The 24,245-nt window shown below is 50.9% G+C and overlaps 11 protein-coding genes across 11 annotated transcripts; 5 read left to right on the plus strand and 6 right to left on the minus strand.

The window, feature by feature from the left end:
• Window positions 1–940: 940 nt before the first annotated feature.
• Window positions 941–2,308, minus strand: HER10_EVM0006369 (alcohol dehydrogenase GroES-like domain-containing protein; the record flags this gene model as incomplete). Its single annotated transcript, XM_035475956.1, has 3 exons — window positions 941–977; window positions 1,029–1,851; window positions 1,912–2,308. The coding sequence occupies 3 exons, from the start codon at window positions 2,306–2,308 to the stop codon at window positions 941–943; spliced, it is 1,257 nt and encodes a 418-aa protein (XP_035332755.1).
• An 870-nt stretch (window positions 2,309–3,178) lies between these two features.
• Window positions 3,179–3,694, minus strand: HER10_EVM0000968 (uncharacterized protein; the record flags this gene model as incomplete). Its single annotated transcript, XM_035470732.1, has 2 exons — window positions 3,179–3,391; window positions 3,464–3,694. 2 exons carry the CDS (start codon window positions 3,692–3,694, stop codon window positions 3,179–3,181), a joined length of 444 nt encoding a protein of 147 aa, XP_035332104.1.
• Window positions 3,695–5,526: 1,832 nt separating this feature from the next.
• On the plus strand, window positions 5,527–6,741 carry HER10_EVM0012161 (Upc2 protein; the record flags this gene model as incomplete). Its single annotated transcript, XM_035481562.1, has 2 exons — window positions 5,527–6,341; window positions 6,483–6,741. The coding sequence occupies 2 exons, from the start codon at window positions 5,527–5,529 to the stop codon at window positions 6,739–6,741; spliced, it is 1,074 nt and encodes a 357-aa protein (XP_035333473.1).
• Window positions 6,742–7,536: 795 nt separating this feature from the next.
• On the minus strand, window positions 7,537–9,249 carry HER10_EVM0004845 (cytochrome P450; the record flags this gene model as incomplete). The annotated part of the gene is made up of 5 exons (XM_035474476.1): window positions 7,537–7,702; window positions 7,753–8,266; window positions 8,321–8,869; window positions 8,932–9,163; window positions 9,220–9,249. The coding sequence occupies 5 exons, from the start codon at window positions 9,247–9,249 to the stop codon at window positions 7,537–7,539; spliced, it is 1,491 nt and encodes a 496-aa protein (XP_035332544.1).
• Window positions 9,250–10,929: 1,680 nt separating this feature from the next.
• Window positions 10,930–12,257, plus strand: HER10_EVM0007369 (aromatic prenyltransferase; the record flags this gene model as incomplete). The annotated part of the gene is made up of 3 exons (XM_035476927.1): window positions 10,930–11,165; window positions 11,203–12,060; window positions 12,113–12,257. The coding sequence occupies 3 exons, from the start codon at window positions 10,930–10,932 to the stop codon at window positions 12,255–12,257; spliced, it is 1,239 nt and encodes a 412-aa protein (XP_035332866.1).
• Window positions 12,258–12,698: 441 nt separating this feature from the next.
• On the minus strand, window positions 12,699–14,006 carry HER10_EVM0010321 (MGT family Glycosyltransferase; the record flags this gene model as incomplete). The annotated part of the gene is made up of 1 exon (XM_035479784.1): window positions 12,699–14,006. The coding sequence occupies one exon, from the start codon at window positions 14,004–14,006 to the stop codon at window positions 12,699–12,701; it is 1,308 nt and encodes a 435-aa protein (XP_035333230.1).
• Window positions 14,007–14,595: 589 nt separating this feature from the next.
• HER10_EVM0003606 (uncharacterized protein) lies at window positions 14,596–15,607 on the plus strand (the record flags this gene model as incomplete). The annotated part of the gene is made up of 4 exons (XM_035473276.1): window positions 14,596–14,672; window positions 14,736–14,916; window positions 14,983–15,284; window positions 15,343–15,607. 4 exons carry the CDS (start codon window positions 14,596–14,598, stop codon window positions 15,605–15,607), a joined length of 825 nt encoding a protein of 274 aa, XP_035332406.1.
• Window positions 15,608–15,926: 319 nt separating this feature from the next.
• On the minus strand, window positions 15,927–16,409 carry HER10_EVM0001579 (endoribonuclease L-PSP; the record flags this gene model as incomplete). The annotated part of the gene is made up of 2 exons (XM_035471323.1): window positions 15,927–16,237; window positions 16,298–16,409. The coding sequence occupies 2 exons, from the start codon at window positions 16,407–16,409 to the stop codon at window positions 15,927–15,929; spliced, it is 423 nt and encodes a 140-aa protein (XP_035332179.1).
• A 1,220-nt stretch (window positions 16,410–17,629) lies between these two features.
• Window positions 17,630–18,391, minus strand: HER10_EVM0005932 (endonuclease exonuclease phosphatase family protein; the record flags this gene model as incomplete). Its single annotated transcript, XM_035475533.1, has 2 exons — window positions 17,630–18,034; window positions 18,119–18,391. 2 exons carry the CDS (start codon window positions 18,389–18,391, stop codon window positions 17,630–17,632), a joined length of 678 nt encoding a protein of 225 aa, XP_035332700.1.
• A 945-nt stretch (window positions 18,392–19,336) lies between these two features.
• Window positions 19,337–20,411, plus strand: HER10_EVM0003052 (uncharacterized protein; the record flags this gene model as incomplete). The annotated part of the gene is made up of 1 exon (XM_035472739.1): window positions 19,337–20,411. Exon 1 carries the CDS (start codon window positions 19,434–19,436, stop codon window positions 20,409–20,411), a length of 978 nt encoding a protein of 325 aa, XP_035332358.1. The 5' UTR covers window positions 19,337–19,433.
• A 444-nt stretch (window positions 20,412–20,855) lies between these two features.
• HER10_EVM0002458 (uncharacterized protein) lies at window positions 20,856–23,784 on the plus strand (the record flags this gene model as incomplete). The annotated part of the gene is made up of 3 exons (XM_035472168.1): window positions 20,856–21,438; window positions 21,516–22,383; window positions 22,422–23,784. 3 exons carry the CDS (start codon window positions 20,856–20,858, stop codon window positions 23,782–23,784), a joined length of 2,814 nt encoding a protein of 937 aa, XP_035332284.1.
• Window positions 23,785–24,245: the final 461 nt, after the last annotated feature.

A 24,245-nucleotide genomic window follows, 5' to 3' on the forward strand; every position in this document is an offset into this window, starting at 1 on the left:
TTCGGTGGGAAAAGGCGTGCAAAAAGATTGCCGAAGACTGTCGAAAAAAGTAAAGATCATCTGGAGATAAGAAATCCATTATTTCAAACAGGAGTTCTGTTGGAGGTCGGTGCAAGATGGAGGTCTGCGTGCGAGTCTGGCTTCGTCTGGGTGCAAAGCCAACCCATGGCCCGAAGGCAGGAGACCCTGTAACGTAATAAGAGCAGAAGCGGATCTCGTCATCCCCAACTGGCTCTACAAGGTAGCGACATTAGGTTCTCGAGTCAAGTATTGGTTATGTATGACCATAGTCTTGATAAACCTGTGAAGCGACTTCATTACCATTTAAAATCACGAAGAAGTCACGACGACATGAATAACGGCCAGCAGTGAGGAGAGATAGAGGGAGAATCCATTCGCTTTCAGTGCCCGTCGTTGAGGCAAGTCACTTACCTCCTTTGATCATGAGGAATTCATCAGCAAATTTCATCGATCTCCCAGATCGTTGTTCAATGGAGGATAGCAAGGCTCGTCCAATGGGTGGAGGGGAAGCATCATCGTCATCAGTGTCCCTTTGCCAATTGGAAGCTTGCAGCGAATAAACATGGGTCAAAGGAGGGTAACAAGAAGGTCTTACGTCTCCCGGGTGTACTTCAGCTTTGATGAGACGGAGTGAAAGGGTAAACAGTGCATGAGATATGTGTGTTGATGAAGAAGCCCTAGGAAATGTAAGATACTCCAGTCTCAAGTTGGATGAACAGTGTATAAATTTATGAAATGGATAATACAGATTAAGTCCCAGAATCAGCAAAGAGGTATGAGTGGAATCAAATTCCAGGCTGGTGCACCATTGTTATGTACTATCTGGTCTCCCCTGTTGTAGTCCACTGGTAATGGCACCCGTTATTCAAGGAACAGGCTTTAATTTCCATAAGCTTTTATCACTAGTGAAGAGCTTATCCTAGTGCAATCTTGCTCTCTTGGCTCTTCCAGATGACCTGTCATTTCGTGAGTATCATGTTTCAACATAGCGCAGGTAGAAAGCTTACCGCATTTCAGTGGCCCCCTGATTCTTCAACTCCACCTCCTCATCCCATTCATAGTCGTCCCTCCCCTCCTTGCCAGCGCCACGGAACAAAACTTTGACTTCGAGCTTCTTATCAAATCTCTTATACGCCTTGGGAGCATCATCGAGGTCGTACTCTGCCGTAGCAATGAAACCAGGTCTAGCCTGTCCGCTCTCGACCAGCTTCACCAGTGCAGCAAACGTCGGCTGCCCCTGAACAATACCGCTCTTCATCGTCAGCGCCTTGATCCAAAAGTCACTCATTGGCAGACTGAGGTTCTTCTTCATCTTATCTGCATTGGGCGCGCCCGCGCTCTTCTCCTGGGCCCAGTAGACGCCCGGTATCCCGATCCCGCCGCCAACGGAAGTGACAGCGATGGCCTCACGCAGAATGTAATCTTGCTGCGGCTTCAGCTCGGCATTGACACACTCCTGCCCGCAGCAGTCAACGCTACGGTTCACGCCGCCGGGACGGAGAGCCAATATCTGCTCCGAGGCCGAGGCACCGCCCTTGGTAAAGTTGATGGGAACGGCACCGATGCTGGCGGCTTTGGCTAGGCGCTGTGGAACGTGGTCAACGACGTAGACTAGGCTAGCACCGCGAATGATGGCGCTATAGGCGCATAGCAGGCCCACAGGACCGCCACCAAAGACAGCCACGGAGTCGCCTGGCTGGAAGCCCGACCAGTTCAGCCCTTCCCATGCGGTGGGGAAGATGTCGCTGAGGAAGAGCCACTCCTTGTCGGACAGCTTCTTAGGAATCTTGATGAGGGAGCTGTCTGCGAAGGGCACGCGGGCGTACTCGGCTGGAATCAAGGTTAGTTTCTTTCTATATCTTTGTAGTATTGAGTGGCGCAGACACTCACCTTGGAGACCACCTAGATCGCCAAAGTCTTTACCAAGACCGAATCCACCAAGCTGAGGGAAGATCTGGTTGTCAGTGTCGATGACACCGTCTTCGGGAAGGCCAAAGACGACAACGCGATCACCGACTTGCAGATTGTCAACGGCATCCCCTACCTCCTCGACAATTCCCATAGCCTCGTGACCTACTGGGTAGGGCACTTCGGCGCTGGACATGATGCCATGGTAGATGTGAAGGTCAGTGCCGCAGATAGCAGATGTGGTAATGCGGACGATGGCGTCTTCGGGCTCCTTGAGACGCGGGAGTGGGATGTCTGCTTTGACAGCCATCTCATAGGGTTTGCCTTCCCAGACCACGGCGCGCATGGTCTTGGGACGTGAGGTTTGATGATTGGTCATGGTTGTTATTTTTGAGGAACTGGGAATGGTATGAGAGACAAAGCTCAGTGATTGCTCTGTCAGGTATCCTCCTTTGTGGACATCTTTATAGATCTTTGCCGTGAATGATCGAGAGACGGTTTGTCAGATGCTCATTCTTTCCTCGGCGAAGATGGGTACCATTCAGAACCGAATCGGACATATCTGACCCCTTTGTCGACCCCATCATCCCCGACTTGTCATTTCGGTGGCGGAAAATGTCACCTGAGTATGAATAGCCAATTCCCCAGCCCAAGCCTCGTCATCTGGGCAACGGTCATCATCGAATATGCTCGATGTAGAAAGGCAACTATGCCAAGAATGGACCCCGTGAAGCTGCTTTGAGTACGATTTATCCAATTCACCTTAGTCAGACGTCTAGCAAAAGCTGAACGGAGGTTCTTCCTTGCCCAAGATGGTGCGCAGCCTGTATTCGATATCACGTAGGGCTGACCGTGTTACCCCGGCGGCTCTTGGTCTCAGGGGTTGTGGTAAGCTGACAGCGACCCCTTCCATGCCAGGGCGCCCAGCAACTACGCATGAACGACTGACGGCTCTTACCCCTGTCGATATTCGATTGGAAAGTGTGTACGAGAAGGGGCTGAAGCTGACATGAAGGTAGCCACTTAAGGCATGTGAGCTCATCTCAATCCTGCTTTGGGTAAAGACATCAATGATAAGTCAAATGGGAACAGTCTGTCTCGGGAGGGGTGAATGTGCATTCGAAGGTGCCCGCAGTAACTTAGGTGTCTATGATACAGGTAGTATTACAAGAATGGAGTCAATTGCATTCCTCTGGGTCGGAGACTGAGTGCACGACAATGGACTTCATCTCATTGGAAGCGCTTAGGCTTAGAAACGAACGCGACCCTTGGTGAAAGCCAAGGCGAGCCAACCAGCAATCAGAGCAAGGCCACCAATTGGAGTGACGGGACCGAGGAACTTAAGATCAGGGTTGAGGATAAGGGCGTAGATGCTACCGCTGAACATGGTCGCGCCGGCGGTGAAAAGACCGGCAGCGAGGGGGTTGGATCGAGCGATGAGAATGGCAACGGAGTGGACGAGCTAATGATTTTCCTAGGGTCAGCTACTGATCTCACTGATAATGATAAGTGAAATAAGATGAGCGCAACTCACTTGATAGTGAGCGGCGGTGGACCAGCTGGCAATCTTTGCGGGATCAGAGATGCGGTTCTTCAGGCCGTGGGCTCCGAAGGCTCCGAGACCGACGGCGGTTGCGCCGAAGATGGCACCGACTCTCCAAAAGGCCTGGCTGCTCATTGTCTCTGTTTCCTCGGCGGTGGTACCGGGGTGGATATTTCGTGATGGCAAGAGCGAGGTCGTCTCGTTTGCTTGAGCGCTGGACATCGGGGACGTGAGACGAGAGTGAGATGTGAGATGAACTGTTGAAATTCGGTGGTTCACTTCTGAAAGTTACGTGATGGGCCGGTGGGCTGAGAGCGCGAAACACCGAAGAGCGACCCCTTGGCATTTGCTTAGATAATCAAGCTGCAAAGCATTGCCAGCTGGTCCCGACCGGCGCAGTACTAGAACTTGGCGACAGGTTTAAAAGGGAACACTGGAACAAGGAAGGGGAAAGGACCTCTTGTCTGTCTACCATTATACGGAGTACAGCAGGGTCTTTTCTTAGCCGGCTCGGTTGGTTCGGGCTTGGTATCATTTGAATGCCGGGCCGGTATCTGTGGACTCGGAGGTCTTCCGTGCGGAGCTCCCGCCTGCGGGTTGAGCTGTCAACTCCACCAGGGCACGATTCCACCCACACTAGGGCAATCTCTGGCTCGCGTCTTCAACAATTCATATGGTCTGGTGGTGTAGTTGGTTATCACGTCAGTCTAACAAGTTGAGACTCTCTCACGATAATCTCACTGTTCACTGAAGGTCTCCGGTTCAAGTCCGGGCTAGATCATCGTACTGGGCGATTGGTTTAGTGGTATAATGACCGCTTAGCATGCGGTAGGTCCTGGGTTCGATTCCCAGATCGTCCATTCTTTTGTCGAAATCGGGGGCTGAACTTCAAGATTGTGTAGTGATGTTTTTTTTGACGTCGTGGTAGTGGTTTCCGTGGGTGTAGGTGAGCGGCTACTCTATTTGGAGACAAATCTTTTCCCCATTGAGGAGTCTTTGTCATACTAGTGGAAATGCTTGGACCGAAAAGTTTCTGAGTGGAAGAGACATAAGGGGAATAAGACAATCTGCCAGCATTCAACTCGAATTGATAATGAGAGACAGAGGGCAATAACACCATGGGTGTCCGTGAACCAGAATATTGAGGACATTGGTGCCCACTGACATTGTGGACCAGTCCGTACTCAGAAGGCTCTAATTGGTTCGGGTTTGGACTGCCATCGACTGTCCAATCGCTCACTTTACAGTACGTGCAGGGATAAATACGACGGACGCTAAGACAGGCGATGAGCTTCTTCGAGGCGTGTCACCCAGTGACGATCAGACATATCCGGACTGTGGATGGCGTTGCAAATGAAAACATTTCATTGTTCTGCTGAAGTGATGCCTGAACATTCGAGGCAAACGTAGAATGTTGCATATTTATAGCTATTACATGAACAACGTCGGCTTGCATCATCTCTTTATGGGATTTCACTTTGAGTTCGACCAATCATCAGACGAACCGTCCAACGAAACCACCTTTGGACGTACGGACATTACGAGATCTCACTAGCAGCCCACGATATACGCGTATTTCGAATTCTGTTCGGATGACCCTGCCTTCACGGTTTCTTCAGATATTTGACGCAGGACAGCTGAGTATAAATCTCTGATCATCTTGAACTTCTTCTCGCGAAATCGGCGTTCTCTAGTAACCACAAACCCGTCAGAATCATGCACTGCCGCTCATTCCATGAAGTCGAGCGAGCTGGAAAGGCGTCTTCGGTCGCACAGTGCGTGGTCCAAGAATATGCTTGTTAGCGGGGCTTGAGATTGGACCGAGGCTTTAAAGGAGTCTTTCTGCCCTTCCCGATCATGTTTCTGGTAATAATTCATTCAATCGCTTGATTTCTCTCTTGCCTCTTGAAGCCATTCCATCTCAGTGTATTCGCATCAGACGAGCTGCTTTTGCTTCACATTCGCCCGAAACTCGGGAGTGAAAGCCCCTCGAGGAACATCGGCAGTTTTAATTACGCCACTTCGCCCGCTTGTCACCGGAAGCTCTTGGCAAAATGCGCCAGCGGACACCTCATCGAAAGTCGAGATTTGGATGCAAAGAGTGTAAGCAACGTCATGTAAAATGCGACGAGTCCCGGCCGGCATGCGTCAACTGCACGACTGCTCTCAGGAGATGCTCATATCTCGACACTGAGGCGGCAGTACCATCATCATCCACGTTCTCGTACCAATGTCCAAGCCCAGCAACATCAATAGGGTCATCAATAGCAAGCCCGGCGGTTCCCATCAGCCCGGAGCAAGCGACTTGCCGTAATAGCCATGTGCCGACAGAGCCATACGATCTCCGGCACATGGAGTTGCTATACCATTTCGAGCATAACTTGGGCTACAGCCAAGGGTTCGGCGATACTCTCACGCGACAAAAATACCAACAAATGTCACTAAAGCAAGCTTTCCGGGTGCCATTTTTGATGGACGAGCTTCTAGCTATAGCTGCAGCACACAAGAGCACTTTGCCGGGAGAAGATCAGGCTTTCTATCGCAGCGAAGCAACTCGCTTACAGACGAGAAGCCTTTCACGTTTCAAGGTGGCTGACGGCGATCTGTCTGATGAAGACTTCCTTACAGTATTCCTGTTTTCCACCTGGCTCGGTCAACACGTTCTCTTCGACACGTTCTCGATCCCCGCTGATCTTCCAGTCACTCTGGATAAGCTAGTCCACTGCATGGGCCTCCATCGGGTCGTCCGGAGCGTCGTAGGGGGCTCGTGGGACAGGCTCCGGTGTCACTTTGATACCCATCTAGGTGCAGGGAGCCGCTTCGTGCAGAACATGATAATCAGAAGAGAACGGTACGAGACTGGCAACGAGTGTAAACATCTGCTGCGCCTCTTTGAAGCGAGCGACCTCAACGATGCGTCCAAGGCAGCGTGCCAGGAAGCAGTCGAGCACCTGCAGCTCATGTTCGACATTCATCGCAACACGGACATACCTGCGGGTCGGCGGTACAGCACTGTACAGGAGTGGTCAATTCGGGTTCCAGCCGAGTATGTCAGCCTGCTCGACCAAAGACGGCCCGAGGCGCTGGTGGTGCTGGCATATTGGGGCGTGTTGATGCATAAGGCGAGAGACTGCTGGGCGTTCGGGACCGCGGGACAGAACCTCGTAAGGTCCATTGCAGCTCATCTTGGGTCGTATTGGGGGGAGCTATTGGCGTGGCCAAAGGAGATGACAGAAGCCCCTGTAATTTCGATATCAGGCCCAACTTGAGCCCGTCATGAATAAAGTTCCGTGAGGCGAGTGATGGGGATTAGTATCCAAGAATCAGCTTTCTTCACCCAGTGTGAGGCGTGGAACCAGGCCGGATAACCGCTATCTTCATCCTGTGCTCGATTGTGCCATGCTACATCTGAACTTGGATGCTGCCAACCCCACGAGGTCTTACTTTAGCAGCTGCACATCCCCACCTATCAAAGACTCACGCTGCATTTCTCTTGAATGATGGTAACAAAGGACCACTGAATAAGCTACATGTAGTACGGGGCAAGCTCGTGGGGCGGGATCATGCTGGCTTCGGCACGATCTGGGAGGGTCCGGCCTATGTGTTCCCAACAAGGAGTGAAGCAGCCTGAGTATTCGCCAGCCCTGCCTGGAAGATCAGGAGAAGCGTGATTGCATAATTCTACCTCTGCTGCAGTTCCTCACCCAAAGTATAATGCACTAATTCGGTACAACGACACCATCCAGGCCCTGGGAGGCCAGACCGATGTACCTCTACGTGACAGTGCCATGCTCGCTCATAGAGACTTGGTAGTAGCAGCGAATGAATACACAGATGAGATATTGCTTGCAGAATATAAGGATATGTGATTTAGGGTTCTCAAGTAATATGTACATGTTTCATTTCCTTGCAACATCGAACGTCCATACTTCAATGGCCTCAGACCAATCTTCACGCCGTATTGACATCTGGCTCAGGTTCATCATGATGGACTTAGTGACTAGTTCCTTGCCCAGAAAAGATCACAGAAAATCTTTCTCAGACGGAGTCATGCCTGTGCCCACTTATGGTGACTTGGCTCGCGGGGAAAGATTCACCTTCATCTCTGTCTTGTGCCAGGTAGTAAACATCTTTTGCCTCCCTAACCAGCCTGCACTATCAGCGTGTAACTTCATGTCAAAGTTCCACACGACGCGGGCAATGATTGTCCGGATCTCGGCATAAGCCAGACTATGAAGTTGATCAGTCACATTCACTCAAAGGAGGAGTCTGAGACCTACTTCTTTCCAATACAGTTCCTTGGCCCGAATGAGAACGGCTGGGCCGCTAACTTCTGGTCCGACTCAAACTTCTGGTCTCCGAGCCATCTCTCGGGATGAAACTCGTCGTGCTTACTGAAGTGAATCGGCGATCGGTTGATGGCCAGGTGGTGAACGCCGACTGAGTACCCGGCAGGGACGAACTGTCCACAGACCATTCTTCCGCCATCAGGGACCACGCGAGGAAATGTTCCAGGACCAGGAGGTCCTAGGCGAAGGGCCTCTTCGATGGCAGCGTTAAGGTAGCTCAGCACAGCTGTGCTCTGGATGGTGATGTCGTCTTCGTTCTCGAAAGTGTTACGGATCTCCGCAGTGAGCTTGGCCAATGTTTGCGGGTTCTCGCAGAGGAGATAGGTGGCTGCGGTCAGACCCGTCGCTGTAGTCTCACTGCCAGCGACGATGAGTACCTGGGCAGCGGCATAGATCTCCTCGGTTGACATGCCCTTCTCATCGCTCCCTTGCAAAATGTAGTACACTATGGATCCCGTCAGCGACCTGCCTTGATTGAAGTTAGCAGATGTGAACCTACTGAAGTCGGGACGATCGGTCTCTTGCTCAAGACGGCGGTTCACACGCTCAACACCAAATTGGAACTGTGCAACTCTCGTCTTGATGAGGCGGCGGGGAATGAGAAGCAGAAGCATCTCAGACAGCGGTGACGGGAATCGACGGGCAGCACGGAGGTAGGTCCCAGCCTGAAAGATATCAAAGACAGCATGCAGCCACCAGTGCCACTTAGCATCGCGCAGACAATAGAAAGGCTCGCCAAAGGCTAAGTCACCAATAATGTCAAAGGTGGTGAAGTTGTACCAGGAATTCATGTCCACGACAGCCGCGGATTCTGCGCTCCCACTGGACGCCTGACCGTGGAGCTTGTGAATGAGAAGCTTGACATAGCCGGTGATGACGGACTCTTGAGCCTTGAGGGCCTTGTCCGAAAAGGCAGGATTCTGGAGCCTGCGCATACGCTTGTGGCCGGCATCGTCGGCTGTGAGGATATTCTCGACGCCGTTGACATTCTTGTTCCACCACTGAGCGTCTTTCTCAAAGTTACCTGTACCCTCCTTGTTGGGAAAGCCTGCGTAGGCGTTGCGTTAAAATGATTGAGCGCCAAGATGATGCTGATCCCTCTGAACATACCATATATCGTTTGCCAAGCCTGACCAGAAGTGTATGACAGCTCGCCGGGGGCGATACGGACCACCTCTCCGTACTTCTCGTGCCACTCCTTGACCTTCCAGTGGCTCACACCGCGAACATCAAAGAATAGATAGTACGCCCTCGTCACACCGGCGAGCTTCGGACCGGGGTAGCGGCTGAGTGGGTGTAGGAAGGCATTGTAAACGCACTTTGCCACTACTCCCAAGAATGCCTGCAAAGTGCCCTGAATCAGTAGTCTGGCTCTGCCAGTCCCAGGATCACACCTACTGCGAGAGCTAGAAGTCCCCAAAGCGCCATTTTTACCGCCTTGGTCAGTTGTGGTTGTAAGACCCCGCTGGTCGTATTTATTGCTTGCGAGGGGTTGTTGATGAAACAAATGGATCAAAAGAGCAACACGACAAGGCGAGTCTCCCACGAGAGGGCACGGGGGTTCATACAAGGAGTAAATCGGGATGTGGAAAAGACGACATGGCTACCCCAAAGGTCCTCAAAGGGGGGCGATTGTTCGACGATATGACGCATCGCGGTACTCGTCGGATCGCTTTACGCCCGCATCACGAGTCAGATGGTAAGTCCCTATCAAGGAAACAAACCGTATGTACGCGGTCCAATTGTACTTATCTTTTCCAATTAAGCAATGCTTAAACTTTCAGTCGATGTGTTCCACTGTTAGCGTAACTCCACGGCCGAAGCATTGAGAATGGGAGCGGATAAGCCCGAAGGTGTTTGAGCTTGCTTCCCTTCTTGGCAGGCCGACGTCGATGCTCATCTTGGCTTCTGGGGTAATCGTGGAGTGTGCCCTGACTCGTCGACAGTCCAGGTTAATTTATTATACTTTGACCGAGTGCCGGGCCCGGTTTATCGTGCCGATATGGGTAGATACCAAAAGCTTCGATTTGTGGAGTCTTCCTCACTTAGAATGACAAGATTGCATTACTGCGATCCGAGCGGCAAGCTCCCAGCAAGGCAAGCCTCCAACGGTCGTGCCATTGTGCTTAGTCAATGAGATAGTGTACGTAGAATTCTATAGCAGTCGTATAAGTAACTGTAGCTAACTCCGTGTATTGATTGGCAACAAGATACACCTGTTTCGAAACATCCCTATAACAAGGCCTTCGAGCGGGCAGTCTGGCTTATCTCCCCCCCACTCCGACCTTCAGACAACCCAGCCGTGCAGAGTCCTGGGTGTCGGAACACTCCTTATGGCCATCGGGTCATGTATGCGAACTAGTGGAGATTGAGAGTCGAGTTTTCTTGGAATACGCAGCTGTGGGAAATTTAGAGTAAAGGGCTGCTCCGAAAACGAGTTCGTATAAAGATTACGCGTGCCCCTCACATCAGACTCTCGGTTGTATCAATGTCCGTATGGAGCCCTTCAGAAGGAGGCAAGAAGCTATAGTGACCGGGACGTAATCTGACCAACAGATATCCTAGATGTAGTCCCTCTACATGCGCGGATAGAAAAAGAGTAGGATGTGACTAAAATGTATTTCATTCTGATGTTCACCATGACTTGACTCGGTCTCGTAGAGGGCTCCCGCCGGCATGCAACCGCCATCAGGCGAGCATCGACCTTGGAAACCGTGCTGCCGTCGTGGAGCGTCCAGGATCCCCTGGTCGGTCCAAGTTATCACGAAACTTGACAGGCCTATGCCACACATTTACCTTGCAATCCCACGAGTCGACGACTCTGAACCCCAGTATCAACAACCGCATCAGACGAACCAATGAGCTAGGCAAGAGTCGTCACCTACGGATATACCCCGACGGCGTTGGGATGGCAAAGTTGCGGGAGCTGAGGGGCTATTATAGTGATTGCTGTCGCGGGGTTTAGGTTGAGACATGTGATATAACACCAGCTAGATCGTCCGGGAGTTCTGCTGAGCTGCTTTCGCCCTCGCTCTTTCGCCTCGACTTTTGCCTCTCACCTTACTTTGTTCCAATCACTACGTCCTGCGCCGCAGTATCAAATTCAATATGGGCGAAATGATCATGTCAAATGAGCCCTGGGACTTTCTGAACTCCGTCTTGCGGTTCAGGGACGACGATTCCCAATTCTGGTGGGACAAGACAGGGCGCATGTTTTCCAAGCTCCTGAAATACGCCGGCTACAGCGCAGGAGACCAGTACCGTGAGCTCAATTTTTACTCCCTCTTCGTCGCCCCTGAGCTCGGCCCCTCACCAGACTGCCACGGCAATCAGAAGATGGAGAAGTCCTGGAACACCAGACTCTACTCCCATTGACTTCAGTTGGGAATGGGGCCGCGACAATCAAGCTGTCATTCGTTACTCTTTCGAGCCCATTGGCCTTCACGCTGGCACAGAGCTTGACCCTCTCAACAGACACGCAACAAACGACTGGATCTTCAAGCTTCAGCAACAAAAGCTGGTTCCCAACCTGGACCTGGAATGGTACAACCACTTCACAAGACAAATCCTGCCCCATGGTACGCGGACAAAGACCGTGGACTGCTTCATCGAAGAGACAACGCCAAAGGCAGGCACAGTAGTGGCCCTCGACATCGAGAAGAGCGGACCCGTCATGAAGATCTATATCTATCCCGGGCTCAAGGCTGAAGAGCTCGGCATCACAAACCTCGAGCTCGTGGAGCAGTCTATTCGTAGCCTCCCGACCGACCAGTTCAAATCACTCGGTGCCGAACCCCTCCTGGAGTTCCTTAGAGAAGGCACAAAGAAGTACAGCTTCGAGACGGGCATCCTCGCCATCGACTGCCTTGCACCGAAAGACGCTCGCATCAAGGTGTACATCAGAGCAAAGCATACAACCTTCGAGTATATGATGGACTGTCTGACCCTCGGAGGCAAGCTCGATATGTCGGGCGAGGCGATTGACGACCTCAAGGACTTTTGGAAGACCTTCCTGGCGGACGCACCAGATGTTCTCGATGATGATGCCCCCGGACGTGCATCACCGGGCTTCTACTACACCCTCGGATGTGGTAAAGCGATCTCACCAAAGGTGTACATCTCTCCCAACTATTTCAGCAAGAATGATGTAGATGTTCTTGCCCGCCTTCGCAAGTTCTTCTCTACCCGTCGGTCGGACTCAATGATGGACAACTACGAACAAGCCCTGAACGATATCTTGTAAGATCCTCTCAATCCACTCATCGCTTGCAATTGCTAACGAATCTCTTAGTGGGCGCAAAACTCTGGAAACTCGTTGTGGCAGTCATTACTATGTTGGATGTGCTCTGGCCAAGGGCCAATTAAGAGTGGTGACGTATCTCAGCCCCCAGTCATTTGACTGCGAGAAGGACATGATTCAGGCTCGGAGGCCATGATAATGAGTGATGAGATACTTAGCTGTGGCATGGTAGTGTAGCTTTCCTTTATGACTTGATATCCGATATGGTTTATGATGTTGATCGTTCCTATTTGCTCATTGTTCTAAGTCGTTTGTAGCATGAATTTGCATGTCGTAAAGTCCGAGCTTCCCGTCGGGACGAACGTTTGGTCCGTGTCTAGAAGTGGTGTTGAATTTGGTTTTTTAAACTCCGCGTTATCTGCACGATGGCAGCGTACAACGTCGTATCACTTCTTGGCAAAACGCTGACAGGCAGAAAATTGACTGGGTTCATAAATTACCACACGTGTGACGCAAACAGAATGGGACTCTACGAGAACAGAGTTCGCTGTCATCATGTCACAGCTCGCAGGTTTCAAACTCTATAAATTCTTGCAGGGAATCTACGTCATTATTCTATTCGTCGTGGGAGTTCTATCTATGTTCTCCCCGTCGGGGCGCTTAGCTCTATCGCCGCCTTTTCCAACAAATCGCACGCTCTCTTGGCACCACCCTGTGCATTGAGCTCCTCTCCAATTCTAGTCGCATTCTCCTTGTAACTTGTCTCATTGAGCACCTTGTGCACTGCATCGCGAACCTGGTCCACTGAGGGAGTATCGGTCTTCAGATCAATACCCGCACCAACCCAAGTCACTCGCGCAGCTGTGTCCTTCTTGTCCTCCGAAGTTCCGGCGCAGACGAGAGGGACGCCGTGTGAAAGGGCCTGCGTAACACTGCCATATCCACCATTTGTTACGAGCAGACGGCAGCGTGGAAGGAGGAGGTCATAGGGAACCCAATCCGCGATACGGACGTTATCCTCGATCTTGACCTTATCGCGGATCTCGTCGGCGAGTTTTGATGGCACAACCAGCAAGTGACTCTTGTCGTCTTGAAGCGCTTTGATGGCGGGAATGATAAGTGAGGTCGGGTCCATGGCAAACGTGCCCTGTGTGATTCCAATAATGGATTTGGCGTCGAGGACATCTTGCCACCATGTTGGCACACCAACACTTGCACCGGCAAGACGTGTAACCAGAGGTCCGACATAATTAGCCTGAGGAAGAATAGGCTCGGGGCCCTCCTGGAATTCCAAGGAAGGGCACGAAGCCTGGATGTGGAGGAAAGGACTGTAAGAATACGTGTCTGTGACTTTGAGGGCAGGTAATCCGAGCTTTTCTCTCTCTGGGTTGATCGTAGGCAGGACCAGTTGTGGTTGACTGATGAGCAGTCCCAAAGCAGATTGAGCAGCATGCTCGATGGGCTCGGGCCCTATGTCGGGCAGATACAACGGGACAACCCCCAGAGTTGCGTAATGAGGAATCTCGCCCAGCTCGTAGAGCGCTGCGACACCTTGAGGCAGAGCGTCGGTGAGAACAAAGTCCGGCTTGAACGTCTTGAGGACACGACGGATATCAGCGACTTGTGCCGTAACTCGCCCTAGGAACATGACTTCTGCCGTCTCGGCCATGTCTTTCGGATTAGCGCCCTCTAGGTTGGCATCTACTTTCACTACCTCCTCCGCGGCAACGAATTTCGCCCCCGATGCAAGGACTCGCTGCTCTTGAGGTGCTATGGTAGTCCAAACGACTTCATGGCCACGTTCAACCAGCTCCCTGGCGACGGCCTGCATTGGCAAAACATGGCCGGTAGCGGAGAAACAATGCAACAAGAATTTGAGCGGTTGACGACTTTTCTTGGTCGTGACCGCAGCCGTGGCCGTTCCGTCTGGTGTTGAAAGGTGCATTGCGTTCACGGGGCGGTGAAGTTGAACAGTGCTATGGTGATGATCTGTTGGATTTGGTGATTGGACGGACGAACACCTAGCGAATTCAGTTGGCATTGCAGCACGGAACAGAGACACAAAATTATTGCATCTAGCAGGTATTATGAATCTATCGATATACCTCAAACTCTAAAGCTCCTGATTCGTCCATCCGTGTCGATTTGTCAATACTAATTCAACACACGCCTAAAGGATAAGATCAGTCGTCATCGACCCATAGCAAGGATAATTCCAGATAGCTATCTTGACATTATCTTTGCAGAGCGCTGATTGAAAAGTCCCATGCGGGTCGAGATACGACGTTACAAACTCAATTATTACCCCGGACACTGGGAACCCACACGCATGAGTCGGCGAGCATCACGAGTCATTGACATGTTGATGGAGTTGATAACGAGCCGGGGGCAGTTGGGGTAGGCAACCCGGCAGTTGCAATGGAGTCTACCAGCGGAGAGACATTTGGAGGTTACGAGTAAAAGGGTCAGCGACACCGCGCTGCTTGCACCAATGTGCCAACAAGCTTTACTGCATCCTTCACAGATCTGTCAAAATGTCCCGAGCTATCGATAAACTTCCCGCTCCTGCAGAGGGCCGCTCGATGAAAGTTGTTGGACTTGGTCCTAGCCGGTAAGAATTATAGCGAAAGCGCAATATCAAGGTTTGGAGACACTTCACTCATCTATTTACCAGTACTGGAACCCTCGGTTTATGGCAAGCATTGAAGACTTTGGGGTATACCCCCTTCCACATCTCAGAGCTCCTGCCGTACGGCTTTCAGCAGATGAGAGCACTTCAGGAGGCTATCATTGCCAACGATAGCGACAAGCCATTTCAACGAGCTGAGTTTAACAAACTTTTCGCCGGTTATGATGTAAGTTCAGAAGCACCGACTTTGAGAGCTGGGCAGAGGAGCTTATTTGATACCACACACTTTTAGTGCATCGTCGAAAGTCCTTGCTATCTTTGTCCCAACATCATCAAAGAGTACCTCAAAGACCCGGATGTTAAATTCATCTTGACGGAGCGTACACCGGAGTCATGGGCCAAGTCAATTGCGGGATCCCTCGGAGCCTATCATGCAAAGCTAGCGAAGCCGCCGTTGTCAATTGCCAGATACTTTGACAGCTTCATCTGGGAGCTGACTGCACTATTCAAAGCCATGACATACAGATGGTCTGGCGGCCTGGAGCCTAGTGACCCTGGATTTAATGAAGCACTTTCCAAGAGCTATGTTGAGTAGTGAGTTATCATCTTGCGCTTCACAATCACTATAAGCAGATGCTGACGATTGCAATAGCTTAGAGAGTGTGAAAGCTCTTGTGCCTGCTGACAAGCTTCTGATCTTGAACCTTGAAAAAGGATTCGGCTGGGAAGAGATCTGCACGTTTTTAGGGAAAGACATTCCCGAAGAACCTTACCCGCGCATTAACGCCATGTCCGACTTTCATGTTGCCGCAGAGATGGTGGTCTCTCCCGCAATCAAGAAGACAATGCGAATTCTCACTTCGTCAGCGGTTGCTATTGCTGGTGTGGGCATTTGGTACTGGCAGAGAAAGAGGTAGCACCCAGTTCCTCAAGCCGGGGGGCTTTTTGCGACAACTGTGTAGTCATCAAGTACTTCAACAAGATCAGTGATACCCATGAAATAGCTACGGGGTGTGTAACTCAGATTTCTGGGATTCCAGGGTGGTATAACAGCAGCATCCTTGAATAATTGATCGAAACTGCGTCGTCCAATTGTACTGTACCACTGCCTTGATTCCACGAGAGTGGGAACATCACTTAATCTCATCTACAAAGGAGTCAGAGGTCATCAGAAATGATATCCATATATTCTTGCCTGTTCGAAAACCAAAGGCGGCAACTGGCCAGTCTTGGAGTCTATCTGGGACCTTTGGGGTCGTAGGCCGAGACCTCAACTTCGAGCCGCATACCGGGTTGCCCAAGCTTTGAGGCCCCAATACCTGTAAGAATTGGCGCGTGGACAGGAGTCCACTTCTTCATGTTCTCTACCATTCGGCCAAGGCCATCTTCAGTCCAGGCCTCGTCAAGTGCATACAACCGGATACGGAAGACTTGTGACCATCCTTGGCCGCCAGCTTCCTTTAGGGCAATGTCAACATTCTCAAATGCTTGGTCGATCTCCTGCATGAGGTTGCTGGGAACCTCCCCGGTCCTCGAGTCCCAACCTCCTTGAATTTGGTTCAGTAAGCGATATGGTTGCACATTATATACACCTTGCTTGCAATTACCTTGGCCAGATATTTCAATGTTATCCCCCACCCGGACTGCTTGGCTGTAATGCATCTCCTGTAACAGTTTCTCGCCATATCCTTTGTACGAGAAGTACTGAAGACCCGACATTTTGATGTTGCTGAAGTGAGCAGTCGCGACAATAGTACTTGAAGGTAATTGACGTAGATAAGAAAGAGGGATCGTGAAATGGTTGGTTTCCTGCTGTTGAAAATCGGGTTCGGCGACAAGAAGCAATGTGTATTTAATGCTTGCACTTGGATTTCCTGTCGGTCTCTACACAGGCATGTTCCTCATTTATAGGCCTTGCGTATCTTACTCTCACGTGGTGCTGTGTTCACTAGTACTTACTATCATGCTCACTACATGTAAGTATTGTCAGTGTGGATAAACACCGTTTTAGTGATGCGGCCGAACTCTCTTAGCCGGCTGAGTAATGTTGCGATTGTGCGGCTTGTTGAGGCGTGCTTGCGCCAAGCGCTCTCCTCCAACCTGGTCCTGATCAGGTCTTGGCCAAGCTTAGTGCTGAGAGAATTGTCAGCGGACGAGCAGCCAAGAATTACATCTTACTAATCTTGAGGGTCAATATTGTTTGGCCCATTCAAATTCCCCTCAGAGTTGGGCATACCATCAGTCCTTGTGGCGAAGCCAACCAGCGAAGGAAGCGAAGGCAATTTTCAAAGCAACTTACGGGCTTCTGTAGCTATGGATGCACATATACTCTGTCGCCTGTGATGACTTGCGATTCATCAACCTTGGCGGCATTCCATGAGCAGAGGAGAATTCGACGCTCAATTTCCGGCCTACACATCTTGAATCAAGGTGTAAACGCACTGCAGTCGTCCGCCCAGATCCAATTCATTTTACCATGCCTGTCCTACATCGCTTCCGTCAGGGAGATGACCTGTCTAAGTCATTGAGGACAGAGTGAGACACAGTCTCACCTTTCTGGGTAGAAGATCTGCCATACACGGGCCGAGCACTGGCGCTGAGACCTTGGAATCGTGGCGCAATTAACACGGTGAGGAGTGGATTTGTAAACGTTTCTGTCATTCGGAGAAGCTAGCAGCACCCCGTGGGCCCCATTGACCGTGATAAGTCTGGACTGGCGCCATGGGCGTCATGCGTCGGGCCCCGAATTTCGTCCAAATATCGGCGATGCGGCCTGGCTCCGAGACATTCTCTGGTATCCAAGATATTCCTGACGTACGGGCCTACCGGATATCATGTCCAGAACCTCCAGATTCTCGTTAAAGCCAGCACGATACCAGACACTGCTACCGGTACGATCAGATACCTCATGGTCCTCACCGCAGCCATCAGCCCTCTCTTCACCTCCCTCTGTTGGAAATCCCGCATCCATAGCTCAGATCTTTGCCATCATTAAGATGTGGAAAAGGCTTGTGTGGGATTTCCTTGCCGAGGAACTTGCACAATGGCTCCCATCCCGAGCCAAGCTTGTACTCCAACAGGCTTTCTTTAGGAACGAGCTCCCGGATTTTCTCAGAATGCTCCTGGCATATTAACTTGGCGTTTCTTTGCCATTGCGTTCGATTGCTGCAGCGAAACATTGCGTACTGCAGATCCCTTGTAACAGTAACGGGCTTCAGCGTTTGGAGAGGCTCGATCAGATTAAGTACAGCCCACATCTTCCAGGTGAAGAAAGACCTGATGACACCTTCGTCATATGACTTATACCATTTATCCAGATCTCGGTAGACAAGTACAACTTTCGCCTTGATAGCTAGATGAGCCAGTTGATCATTTGGGTTGTGGTACGGTTGGCTCGACTCAGGATAAGTCTGGAGAAGCTCCTCTACGAACCCGATCGCCGGGTTATCTGAAACAACAGCCCATTCTCCTACCAACTCATTGAAATCTTCTGTCGTGAAGGGCTTGCCATTTCCGTAGTATTTGGCCTGCACTGCATCGAACCAGCGGAGATGGTCTTGCGGTCTTTCGATATAAACGAATCCGTGGTATGTCGGCATTCCAAGCTCTTCATATGCGGCCTTCATGGAAAAGCTCCCCGTCCGAGGAAGGCTCATATTCAAGACTTGAACATTGGAACTTTGAGCCACGGTGGGGGTCATTTCTGAGCGCATGCTGCAAAAAGCATTGAGATGATCAAGAATGTAGACTTCAAGGCCTTGGAGGGGGAATTGTTTTTCAAACAAAGCTTCTGCGGCGCGGCTCGTTGCCTACGGGCTTCTGTAAGCTGACTGCATTTCGAAGTCCTATATAAACACACCACAATATCTATGCGCCTCTGGTGACCTTATCTTTGACGCTCGTTCCTAATCGAGGTTCGCTTGCGTTACCTCAGTTGTTCTGTCCAATCATAACAAGTCTACCGTAAACATCGTGACGAATTACACCAGGTCTACCACGCCAAAGCGCCTTAAATCATGCATGCTGCCATTCGTGTCAATCCGATCACACTCACGCTGCGAGTTCCAGCCTTTGAAGTTCCAGCGGTAGGGTCGTTATCGCCCAACCAAGTATTCAGATACCGGAGATATGTTGGAGTTGGCGGGATGAAACCAGGCTTCTGTAATCAGCATCTGATTGCTCCAAAATCAACCTGTTTTGTTTTGCGACCTCGGATGTAACATACAATAAGGGTATATACCTTAGATCGCCGCTCTTCAATGTTCACAGGAAGTCACAGTCAATTATTAATGTGTTGACTCTGATTCTTCAGTACCTCTGTGACATTGTTTCTTTTCCATTTGTGACGGCCAACAACTTTATTAACTCGTCAATGGACGTTGGTGTAGAACAATTATTTCAGAAAATGCCTCGAGGCGCACTCACGCCATAGAATAACCCTCAAACGTCGCCTTAATTCAAGTTCCGTCTTCATCCAATACAGGGAAGCGTCCACTTTTGTGAAATATGTCGAAACTTTACCTTGAAAAACATACTTTACCTTGACAGATCCCTTGCACGTGACTTAACCTCCCCAAGAACCTTGTTGCCTGGATTGCAGCCAGCTACTTGCCGAATAACTTCCTTCTCATCCTTCACCACTGCAACATACGTTACCCAATTTCTCTCATATTTTTCACCTTATTCTTGGTCGATCACTTTGAGTCCGCATGACCAACCAGAGAATCAACGCATCAAAACATCATGTCGTGGTCCTCTACGCAGCAAGAGGCTGAGGGACTGGCCCCGATCGCACAGTCATGGCATCAATACGAGCCAACGATCAACTCTTGGGAGATAGTCGAAAACTACGACGCCAACAATCCTCCCCCATACGCACCTCAAGATACTACCGAAATGAGCCCTCATCTTGTTCTCGCCACGTGGAACGTGGAGGCTTTTGATCAAGAGCCTGCCCGCCGCATCACCGCAATTCTCGACCATCTCCTGAACCACTCGCCCTCACCCGACGTAATCTTTTTCCAAGAAGTATCGACAACGATGCTGAGTGCGTTGCTGAACAACAGCATGGTTCGCGACAATTGGTATTCCAGCGAAAAAGACTCACAAAACTGGATAGGCGCTCCTCTCACCGCTTTCGCTACAATGACTCTCCTATCCAAGGCCAAATTTGGTCACATTGGCAGGGCAGCTCTGGCGGGTCTAGGACGGGTCTCGCGAATCAAGTATCGATCTTTCTACAGACGGGACGCACTGTGCAGTGAGGTGTTTGTACCATCGCGGCAGCCGGGGGCTCAGATGACTGCGTACAAGCGGCTCCAACTTGTCAACGTGCATTTGGACTCCCTATCAAACGGGGCGGCATGTCGTCCAGCTCAACTGCAGTGTGTTGGATCACTCCTACACGACGTTGGCCGTGGGCTGGTAGCGGGAGACTTCAATCCTGTCACTCCACATATCGATGCAAGCCTGGTGGAAGACAATGGCCTCGTCGACGCGTGGAAGGAGTTGAAAGGCGAGGAGACTGGATACACGTGGGGAGTTAATGGTACCGAAAGATTCCCCGCGAATCGCATGGACAAGGTTGCAATGGTGGGGCTCAGACCACTGCATATTGAGGTTTTGCACCCGATGCAGGTACTTTTACCTGGCGAAGATGGCTCTGTTCCATGGAGCGACCACTCCGGACTTAAGTGTACTTTCACGCTTGTGTCACCTTGAGTAAGCCGAATTGCAGAGGCTGGCATTATCCAAATAGTCACAATGTCATACTTTACTATCGCAAGAGTCCCTTGGGTCTCACAATGTTTTCTCTACTTTGATCGCCCTGTGCTCTGGCTACGTCAGCGCTAGCACCAGTGTCAGCAATAAGCGATGTAGCTGCCTGGAAGACCCCCTCACAAGTAATGTCACGACGAACCGTCATAGAAAACGAAGCTTATTGGCTTACATCTGGCTTCCTGTGGAAATCCTTCAGTCTTTGCTTCAATTTTTGGCTAACTTGAGTTTCCTCTCACGACTCTCAGATATTTCACTCCCTCGACGATCAAATAACAATAACGATAATAATAAGGCCAACACGACCCGCGTCAGCTGGTTTCCCTATCAACTCCTTGTGGAGACTGTAGTCGTTAAGACACTCTGACATCTACTTTGTGCCGCATCATGGAGCATCTTCCGATACCCCGCGACCCAATTAGTGAACATCCGACGATAGCATTGGGCACCAAACAGTTCCACAAACCGGGGCCTTTTCTCGACTACCCGACACAGCACGGCGATGTTCTCAACGCACAGTATCCACATGTTCCCACTCAAGCCGATGCCCTTCAAGGGCGGTTCACAGCCGGGATATCGCATATGCAGGTTATTGACTATTACCAAGGCTGGTTGTTCTGCTCCTTGCTCCAGGAGTTTCTGGGAAACCTGTATAAATGGCAAAAATATACGTCATGGACGTACGACGATCAAGAAAAGCTCAAGACTATCAGCCTATCTACAAAGACTTTGCACGAGGACATGGCATCGTTACGCGCAAGCGGGCCGCTGGCATCCATCCGAAACGGTGATGCATATGAAAAGCACCTAAAAACATGCTTGGATCAAGCCTTCGAGGCCTTTCATGAGATCGAGTCCAGATTCCCGGGCTTCTCGGCGGCCTTTGCCGAAGAAATTCTGTGCCTGGCCAGCTTGGCTGAGACATTAGACTCTGCGGTTCAGACGGCCCTCGTTCACGGACCAGTCGCCGGTAAGTTACGCACCCCATAATAACAGCTAGTAAGGTCCAGACCCTGGAGCCTATGCTGATGCTACCTCTTCATACAGAAATGGACCGAGGTGTACAGCACTTCCCAGAGTCAGCCAAGCGCCCCTTGTTCTCCAAGGTCGCCTCCTTGCTTGATCTGTCCTCGGGAGATAATAAGCTCGCAATGATTAGGGCCGGATGGTGCCCTGGTGATATCACTAAGATCGGCGAGAGCTTCAACACCATCGCCGCGTTCTATTACTTTAGCAAGTTCAAGGCGGATTCCACCGTGGCAGACTTGCACAAAGACTGTCCCGAATATGGCTGCAGTCTCAGAATACCAGCAGAGCCTAAACACATGAGCGATGGTTGCAAATGCCCGGGAATGATTTCATTTGATGAGGAAAATCTTATAGACATCTACCAAAAGGGCGATGTCCCTTGCTTTTCTATCGGAAGGCTTGAAGACGGCAGTTTGGGCATCGCTCTTAGCTCCTGTAGCATCGACGAAGAGTCGCAGAAAGACCCTAGTAATCACTACGTCGCTCTCTCACATGTATGGTCAGAGGGTATGGGCAATCCGGCGGCGAATGCCCTACCCTTTTGTCAGCTGGCTTACGTACAACACTGGGCAATGATGGCATACCAAGTTGTGGAAGAGAAAGAAGCAGACGAGTCAAAGGAAGGCACGGGGATCATGATCCAAACGAAACCCAAAATACGCCAGCTCAATATCTGGATCGACACCATGTGTTGTCCTGCGACTCCTGGATACGGAAAGAATCTTTGCCTCTCCATGATGCGAGACATCTACTCCAACGCCAATGTCGTCATGGTGAGAAGCGCAGTGCTTGAAGCTTTGGAAATAGGCGACATTGTACGGGATCCCTCCAATGGGGTGATGGATGTTGCAGCACAGCTGTATCTCTCTCCTTACATGCGCAGGATGTGGACATTACAAGAGGCAGTCCTAGCTGGGCTTCCAGAGCTCGAGGTATTGGCGACCGGCTTTGTCTGTCATTCGCCGATGGCATCCTCTCGCTCGAATCAATCATCAACGTTCTGAAGCAAGCCCCCCGACAAGAGGCCTTGTTGGCATACCGCTTCATGGCAGAATTCCGCGACCTCAGCACTCACATGTGGCAGCTAGGAGATGATGATGGCGACAAGCCACTGGAGCACAGTCTGAAGGGGTTTGACTTCTTCTTGAACATGCTCACTGTCGCTTTGAAATACCGCAACGTCACGGTTGCGTCCGACGAGGTGATTTGCTTGGCTACGCTGATGAATCTGCGTATCAACAGCACACGGGGAGTCGTACCTCTCATTGGCCACGGAGAGACTCCCGAGGAGGGCATGTGTGAGTTGTGGAGGAGGCTTCAGGGCCTCGGTGGGAGTCTGCCATCTGACCTTATTTTCTCCTCTGTCCCGCGTGTTCAAGTACCAGGATATCGGTGGGCACCCGCAACTCTTGTCCAGTACGCGAAACACGGCAATCTCTATGTTTCTCATTCCAGTGCGTATCCGGCGAAGATTTCCGACAAGGGTCTACACGTGAGGCTTCCTGGGGCGCGACTCACGAGTTTGGCTGCCACTGCTGGTTCATTCGGCAAGTTATTGCCAAGGGTATCAATGAATGACCCAAAGGATGTCCACCCGGAAGATGAAGCCACACCCCCTTCTGTATTCTTGGCAAAGCTACAAGCAGATGGAGATGGATGGTTTGCTGTCAGAATTCACAAGGGCGAAAATGAGACCCGGGAATCCGGATCTGCACATGCAGAATCACGCTCAGAATCAAGGCAGAGTCCAAATCTTCTCCAACTCCTTGAGAGCAGGTCTACGGCGCTCATATACCAAAACGCCAACATCAGCGGGCCAGGTCTACTCGTTTCCATTGTGTCGCAACCGTCAAAACTGAGCGCTCTCGACATTCTGAGTCTGAATCAGGAGCCTTTGCAGACCATAAGCGAGTTCCCTGTAAAGATAATGCCTCTCAGCGGCGGTGCCAGCATCATTGCTGAAGCAGCCAACAACTGTGTCGAAGAGCTGAACCGAAGGGTTGTGGCTGAGTCGAGACAGCGGACAGGCGGAGATACCGTTGAAAATGTCTGGGAGGATGCGATTGTCATTGCTGAGCTGTTGAAGCAAACGGCCGAGAGAACCGTGGAAGAGTCCAGTGCAGCCCTGAAAGAAGCCTTGTATTTCGAGGTGTTGTCTACGAAAGCCTCTGCCACGTACGAGGCCGCCATCGAGCGCTTCATGCAGTATGTGCGCCAGGTGGCGTACTTTGGCGGCGGTATAACGTGCGAGTCTTATCCGGACGACCAAGACTGGTATGTGGATTGATTCTGGTCTGGATCGGGTTCAGACCTTCGCGGGGTTGGTGGCATCACCACCTCGCAGACAGAGCTTGTGTCCCTTTGGACCGGATGAAGATCTTATTGGGCGCTCTCCAAAGCACATGTGCAAAAGGTGATGAGGGCTAGTGTACGTTGCCTTCATGTAAATCTCCTACTCAGAAGGGCGAGATCTTTGTTGGAATCAAGCCTGATGTTGATCGAAGAGGGGCCCTTCACGAGGGCGTTGAACCCGGTTCTCAACTCGATCAATCCTCAACGGAAAGGCTCACTCTTTCAGTCTAAACTGCTTAGATATTTTAGGTAACCCCAGTACCCGAGTGGGGAACTTCAAATCTGATCTTGAAGTGTTCAAGTCACAAATGGGAGGTCTCGTGTACCCCTGTCTTGAAGGTGGCGGCTGCTTGTGGCTTTGAGACAACTAGATAGCCGAGAGTAATGGTCGGCCAG

This window comes from Colletotrichum scovillei, assembly GCF_011075155.1.
Source record: "Colletotrichum scovillei strain TJNH1 chromosome Unknown Contig00006, whole genome shotgun sequence".
Lineage (NCBI taxonomy): Eukaryota > Fungi > Ascomycota > Sordariomycetes > Glomerellales > Glomerellaceae > Colletotrichum > Colletotrichum scovillei.